General features: G+C 37.1%; 2 protein-coding genes and 1 long non-coding RNA gene across 3 annotated transcripts in view; 1 reads left to right on the forward strand and 2 right to left on the reverse strand.

Annotated features, from left to right (window-relative positions):
* The window catches only part of LOC104714864 (protein HYPER-SENSITIVITY-RELATED 4-like), a 1,070-nt gene extending 235 nt beyond the window's left edge, over positions 1 to 835 (reverse strand). The window contains exon 1 of the mRNA XM_019229820.1: positions 3 to 835. Within this exon, the coding sequence (XP_019085365.1) occupies positions 3 to 692 (690 nt within the window). The 5' untranslated portion in view covers positions 693 to 835. The remainder of the gene's footprint in view (positions 1 to 2) is intronic.
* Positions 1,835 to 2,706, forward strand: LOC104710048. The gene is made up of 2 exons (XR_754911.1): positions 1,835 to 2,179; positions 2,387 to 2,706. It is a non-coding gene; the product is annotated as an uncharacterized LOC104710048 (long non-coding RNA).
* LOC104714865 (receptor-like serine/threonine-protein kinase SD1-8) lies at positions 3,240 to 6,622 on the reverse strand. Its single transcript, XM_019229821.1, has 6 exons — positions 5,537 to 6,622; positions 5,338 to 5,461; positions 4,331 to 4,485; positions 4,171 to 4,256; positions 3,650 to 3,800; positions 3,240 to 3,551 (listed from the first exon to the last, which is right to left on the reverse strand). The coding sequence occupies exons 1-6, from the start codon at positions 6,620 to 6,622 to the stop codon at positions 3,240 to 3,242; spliced, it is 1,914 nt and encodes a 637-aa protein (XP_019085366.1).

Consider the following 7,571-nt stretch of genomic DNA (forward strand, 5'->3'; position numbering starts at 1 on the left):
ACATCTGAATCCATTGCTAGAGTTTTGAAGGTAGAAGGATGGTCAAGCGTAACAGAGGTCCACGCGTCAGAGTAATTCCCGTACATGTTTTCAGGGGAGAGAGTGAAGATCTTGAGTGTTTTCTTCTCTTGCTTCAACCACGTGGCTCTTTTCACCATGAATGGCAGGTAAGATTCAAGAGCTATGTCTTTGAACTTCTTGTGGAAGTTGAGCTCGAATGATCGGACTTCAGATCTCAGCGTGGAGTTTAGATCCCGTGGGTTGTGGAAGTGCTTGGACTCGACATGGCGACAATGGAGGATCCACTGGAATTTGACGCCGTTGTAGGTGTCGACAACTTCCTCGTCACGCTCCACGGTGACATTGTAGTTGTTTTCTTTCTCGTGTTTACTCACTTTGATTCTTTTGTTAGAAGGAGAGATCTTGGTGGCTAGATAGGCCTCTGCAGCCTCAAAGACTTCATTGTGAGCAAAACCTTCAAATTCTTCGATGATTATCGTCATTTGGGAGGAGAAGTAACTAAAGATGCTGCGGAAGCCATAGGAAATGTAGTTGTGCACCTCGTCAGGCAAATAATCTTGGACTAGCGATCGAGCCAGCATTGCGGTTGCAGCCACCGAAGCCGCGGTGGTGAGAACCGTCTTAGCCGTGGCCAGACGGGATTCCGCGGAAGAAGAGTCAGAGGAGCTCATCTTTAGTTTTGGGTGTGTCTGTCTCTAGTTTTTGAGTTGTGTTTAATTAACCCCCAAAAAAAAACACAATCAGAATTTATGTATGATTGGTGGGAAGTGGGAACGGAAGACTAATGGACGCAAGGAAGTAGCGAGGATCCTTCCCATTGCCTACAACGTGGAAGTTTCTAAGTTATAAAATAACAAATAAAAAAAAAGAAGAAAAGTAAAAAGAGTTTTAATGGGCTCCAATGACTTGTTCATGAGGTTTATTTGACTTAGTAAACAAATGAATGATCCGATCCATGCGTCGAACAAAAACAATAAAAGAATTAGTAAACAAAGACTGACTTAACGTGTGGATCACTCAATTCTTGTAAAAGCAGTTTTAGAGAAAATGTTAGTCTAGCAGAAAGAAACCGTGTCACTTCCACTCATTTAATCCAATAACGGTTAATAGTGTTTATGCATATAGAGGTTGCGGGAAAAGGGCCATTTCCGACCTGTACAATGTCAAAAGTGCCAATTTATACCTATACAAACGATCGGTGTCAATTTCTACATATACTCTATAAAATTCAAATTTCATACCCAATTTTATAAAATAGTGCCAATTTCAAAGTCAATATAAACAAATATTACTCAACAGCTGACTCAGATGACACGTGTTTGAGGAGGTGGCATCGAGCATTGAAAACGACATCGTTTTGATGCTTTAGTTTCGTTTAAAAAAAAATGTAACTACCTAGAATCGAACCCTGGTCAATTAATCTTTCTATCAATGCTTTAACCAACTGATCCCACAAAGTTATTCGAAACATTAAGGAACTTTTATGTTTATAACTATATATTTGTGCGATAATCTCTATTTCATCTTCCTTTTTTTTCTTCGCATCTTCAATGGCTGCTGTGTTCTCCATCTAAATCCGCCTCTGTTGGCCCAGTCGCTGAGTGTTTCCGTTTATTGTGGTTTTCCAAGATTTGATTTTTATTTTTTGATTCTTTTAAACTTTGGAGATTCTCTGTTCCTCTCTAATCATCATCATCATCATAAATAGGGTTTCTGTTTTCCAGTCAATTTTGAATGAGGATGCCAAAATTATCAAAACTAGAGAAGTTAGAAAAATTTGATATGTTCGTCTCTCTTAGCAAGCAGAGATCGGTTCAAATACTATGGAGAAGGAAATCAAAGAACCATGGCGGAGCAGCCATCGACAATGCCAACAAAGAAAGGAAGTGGAGGAAGGAGGGAGATCGGTCAATATAGTTATAAACATAATCTTTCCATATTATTTCGAATAAGTTTGTGGGATCAATTGGTTAAAGCTTTGTTTAAAACTCTGATAGGCCAGGGTTCGATTCTACGTTGTTACATTTTTCTTTTAAACGAAACTAAAGCATCAAAATGACGCTCGATGCCACCTCCTCAAACACGTGTCATCTGAGTCAGCTCTTAACTAATATTTGTTGATGTTGACTTTGAAATTGGCACTATTTTATAAAATTGGGTATGAAATTTGAATTTTATAGAGTATAGGTAGAAATTGACACCGATCGTTTGTAGAGGTATAAATTGGCACTTTTGACATTGTACAGATTGGAAATGGCCCTTTTCCCGACATACATGAGTGTTGTTCATACTCTATTTCCGTTTTGGTTTTTGTGGATGCAATTGAGATTTCTCTCACAAAATGTTTTTTACTTTTTCTTTACAGCTTACAGAATTGAAAGCTCTATCCTGAGGTTTGATTGTGAGATAATTGTAAACGTGCACACATCTCTAGCTCTTGTATCATTGGACGCCTGGAAATGTTATTTTGTAGCTAAAGTTGGTGTAGGCTCTTACTGGAAAATGAGTTAATGTCATGCTAATTAAAGACACTGGTTGTTCAAACAAATTCAGAAACAAGTACCTTGGGATAAATGATCAGAGTCAAGTGGCCTAAACAGAGTTACCTGAGAACGGATGCAAGCAATATCTGGTTCTTCCGCGGAAAGAACAATACTCATTAATTAATTAAGAGGATCTTGACAAGATTGGCTAGTTGTGCATGGTGATGGTGCAGTCACCGTATACAACAATGCGCATTTCCCTTAGGGACTAAAGATTTATTGCACCATCAGCACTACTGTGCCAATCATAATTAAGGCATCATTTGGTACTAGTTTCCCAGCTTCCTTTGAATCAGTCTTGTGAATAACAAAAGTGACAACTAAAAGATGAAACTAGCAAATTGTTTAAAAACCCTTCATATAATAGAAGACAGAGCAAAAAAAACTCGATACGACGAGAATAGATTCGTTATTGATCCGATGTTACATGCTTTTCTATAATAAAACTCGATATATATTTTTCATATATATTATTTTGTTTCCAAGCTTGACAAGTCTCTTACCAAAAACTTAACTATCTGTTTAAAACTATTTAAGCTAATGAATAGAATCTATGCATCACACAATAAAATATGACATATTTTATAAAATTCGGAACAATATCTGTGATACATACATTACAAAATGAACTATTAGAAACTTGACATATTATTTCAATATCTTGTTTACATCACATCACCGGTTTACAATGGACGATAAGGTAACTTGATTTATGGATGTAGACTCCTTGACCGTCGACGAGGAAGCCATGTCGCTGAGAAATCTAGCATAAAAATAGTTTGGCTTCTTTGGTACAGGAATTTCCATCATCGTGGTTGCGAGCATTAAAGCGACGGATTCTGTGCTTGGTCTGTCGTCTACATCTTGTTGAACACAGAGTAGAGCAACTTGTATACATCTCACGACCTCCTCTTCAACCAGTGAAGAATCTACAAAGTTCGGATCAACAACCTGTAAACTGTTCCCCTCATCAAAGTGCCTCCATACCTTTTACAAGATAACAAACCACATATTTAAAACTTTTGTAACCTTTTTGGTATTAGAACATACTGTATAATAATATATCAAGGTTGAGTCTTACTTACGTAGTCAAGCATACTATCACCATGGTAATAGTTGCAAAACTCGATGTTCCGCTTCCCAGTTACGATTTCAAGAAGGTTGACCCCAAAGCTAAATATATCTGATCTCTCCGACATTTTTCCATGTAACGCGTACTCTTCGGACATATAACCGCTAATGTATTATGGATATGAAAATCGAAATTATGAGTGTCTTCTTATTTTCTAAAAGAAATATTATTTACGACAAAGACTTTATATTTTCAAAGATAATACAGTATATATCATATTGAGTTAGTTTTGATTATTAACAACTGCTCTATTGGTCGTAGCTTTCGTCTCACCAAAACATAGGGTAGTTTTCAAAGTGGATAGGGTATTTTAAATTCTTTTAAAAAATAAAAAAGTATATATACTAACCGAAAATATAGTAATTGAGGCTGGAGTTTTCCAAATATTCGTAGACTAGAAGTTGTTCTCGATTCTCCAAGCAGCACCCCTGCAAGCGCACTAAGTTTTTGTGTGTTACGTTCGATATAGTTTGCACTTCGGTTTTGAATTCGTTGATTCCTTGTGACGATGTAATAGCTAATCTTTTCACCGCCACAGTAGTCTTGTTAGGCAATGTACCCTATTATCACATAATTTTAATCAGAATTATTGATGAAAAGATTCGAGTCATCCATTATTATTGGTTTTTCTAACCTTGTAAACTACACCGAAACCACCTTCTCCAAGCTTATTAGCTTCGGAGAAATGATTGGTTGCTTCAGCAACATCAGTAAAACTCATTAAGTCAAATTTGGTTTGACCTCCTGCTACCTCGTTCATTACTGTTGCATTATTAGTTGATCTTGATCCTAAACATTAAATAAAGAAAACAATCAAAATAATAATAATAATAATAATAAAGTTACAAAAAAAAAAAGTAGTTTTAAAAAATACATATAGGCCCTGTTTGTTTTAAGTAGCTGGATTAGCGACAGCGACAGAAATAATAGACATAAACGGAATCATAACTGTCGCTGCCGTTGTTAAAAGAGTCGCCGTAAGTTGCCGTAGTGTTGAAATAACCTATCGCAGCGGTCGCTATAAATTCCGACGACTCATCTTTCTCTCCAGCGACACTTTTTCTTACTTTAAAAGAAACATCTGCATCGTCATCTTGCTTTCTCCGTTGTCGTTTTAGTTTTTAATTGCCGTCGTCAAAGTCGTTTTGATCGGTCGCAGTCGCTCAGTGAGCGACTTAAAAAAGAACAGGCCATAATGTACCATGATGAGTTATTATGGTTCGCTTGTGCCGTTTCCAACAGTAGTATGTGGCGAATGTTGCTAGTGCCACTCCAACGAGTCCAATAATAGTGATGAATGTAACCTTTAACGCGTCCATACCCTTACTTTTTGTACTGTTGTTCGTCAATCGACATTTGTTCTATAATAAGCCTTACCAAAATGTATAATTATACTTTAGGCCTAAACCAATTTATGAGTGGGTTGTATTAGAGTTTTGTAACAAACTTTCTTGCTCTCTCGTTCATCTAACAGGTTGTGGTCGACTAACTTCGTCGGTGTTATTATTATTATTAGATCAATATATCTAGTTATGTAATTACCGAACAAGGTTTCAAGAGATCTGAATCTGATCATGGGATTTACAAAATATTTTACTCATCAGTAACATTTTTAGATTTCAAAAGGTTTGATGGACTCACCGTGATCTATAGCAGCCACTTTCACATACAGGTCTCGACCACCGACACCGTAGTTTTGGAAGTCGTTGAGTGTTCCGGTCCACATGACACAACCGACCTGGCCTTTTCCTATACCGACATAAGCCTACGCGATACAATCACAATTCGAAAGACAACGGATCTCGCAATTTTGCTTTCCAATTCCTATAGCCACAGTTACACCTCCAGTATCCGGCAACTTCATATTCTTTAGCTGTAAAAACTGATCTCCGGTGCAGTTCAGTCGCGTCTTCCTTTGACACCCACCTTGCAAATCCTTTAACGCCCAGTTCTCACGGAAAGCTGGATCGAACCCTTTTATACAATTACACTGCAGGCCCGACGTCGTATTTTTCGAAGAGTAACTATTAGCCCCACATGTATGATAGAAAATTCCATAACTATGATACCAAGACGAGATCCATTGCATTGTTTCAGGTATCCACGTGAATAGCTCAAGTGAATCTCCTGCCAATGTCAATCTTGAGTTGTTGTTTTTGCCTGTCATTACGAAACCGACGTAGGAGACGTCCCCCCAAACTGAGGTTACGTAGGTAGGTGAAAACTCAAGCGGTATGTCACCAAAGCGTATTCCATCCCACAGATCGCTCCGGTAAATATGCTTCGAAGTTTCTTGCACCACTAGAAAAAGCTCATAGAGCCCTGCTTGGTTTTCAAGTTGGAAGGAATAACCAGTGTTTGACGGATTATCAGGATCCCAGGATGTAAGGGCTTCCTTGGTTCCAGTTTTTAGATCCATTCCCAATTTCATCCCCGGTACTAATGTATCCGTGGGAAAATCGAAGCTCTGCCACAAAAACCCATCCGGGTCGTCATTATTGGAGTCTTTCACCACGAAGTTTCCGTTATCAAGAAGCTGTGCCACCATTGGAGATCTCACGCCTCCTCTGTTAATAGTGATCGACCAGACATGAGAATTATTCTCATCTGAAAGAACGAGATCATCGTCGGAGAAATGGAGTGTTCCTACTGATAAGTAGAAAGGGTTATATCTGTTGGCGACCCATATACGTGTTTTCTTAGGATCGTTCTTGTACCATATACCCAAATACCAATGCGGAGTATGCTCAGAGGCAGAGCGAAAAAGCCCTAGCTCAAAAACATTTCCAGGAGACACGATCGTATCGTTGGCTGAAATGGTTCGATTTTCTCCTGTGGACAATGAACAGGAAGGTGGAAGCCTAAATAAGATCAGGGATGAAAGTAAGATGACCAAGGTATGATAACTTAACTTGGTTGTTCTCATGTTTTTTTCCTGACACAGTGACAATATTTTGTGTTTCTGCATCTCATCTAACCAAGGACGAAGCATATTGTAATATATAGAATTTTCCAAATTGTTAACACAATTAGGTAGGCTACCTAATTTATTTAAATACATATCAGTTTTCACTAGTTTTTCAACAACACTACATATGTTATGTCACATAACGTAATTGCAACTTACTATTTTTTCAACAACACTACATATGTTGCATACCTTAAAGCCTTAAAGATATGCGTAGAGGTTGTTTATAACGAGCCTAATAATGAGTGTCAATTTTTTTTTTTAAACTAATATTTAAATCGCAATATCAAATTTTACAACATCTTTTAAACATTTTCCCGCAGACAACTAAAAGACATCATCTGTATTTTTGCTTTATTTTATCATATGATATTAATGCTTAGATTTATATCATGGGATAATAATAATATTAGTCGAACATGTTCTTTTCAGACACCCCACCCCCACAGTCCCACTAAAGATCAATTTGGACACTGTGAGATGAACATAAATACGCCGAATGATCGACTGCAACACAAACCCTTTGTACGATACGTTCTATATACACTGTAGTTGAAAATAATTATTTGCATTCTACGCAGAAGAACAAAAAAATCTTGTAATGTTTAGTTTAACACTAAATTATAATCTGCATTTTTCTGTAACTGCACCGACTGCTCATCCATGATCTAATGTTCATCTATATTGTGTTTCCGTACAAAGCAACAAACCAACATTTACAAAAGCATGCAAACTCTGATAAATTCTAATCAAATTATTTCTAGAATAGTATTTATTAATTACATGTAATACAGCTACAGTTTATATACTGAATGATATAATATAAATTACTATTGCATTCTATTTAATATTTTCAAAATTTTAGTTGGATCTATTTTTCATAATGTGAACCATGGTATGTGTGGAA

Source organism: Camelina sativa, chromosome 9, assembly GCF_000633955.1.
Source record: "Camelina sativa cultivar DH55 chromosome 9, Cs, whole genome shotgun sequence".
Lineage (NCBI taxonomy): Eukaryota > Viridiplantae > Streptophyta > Magnoliopsida > Brassicales > Brassicaceae > Camelina > Camelina sativa.

Bases quoted from the DNA above. Each gene is read 5' to 3' on its own strand.
- LOC104714865 (XM_019229821.1), bottom strand. From the start codon at position 6,622: ATGAGAACAACCAAGTTAAGTTATCATACCTTGGTCATCTTACTTTCA. The intron at 4,257-4,330 runs GTTAGAAAAACC...ATGTGATAATAG, and splicing joins GTTTCGGTGTAGTTTACAAG to GGTACATTGCCTAACAAGAC. The intron at 3,801-4,170 runs GCAAACTATATC...ATAATACATTAG, and splicing joins AACGAATTCAAAACCGAAGT to CGGTTATATGTCCGAAGAGT.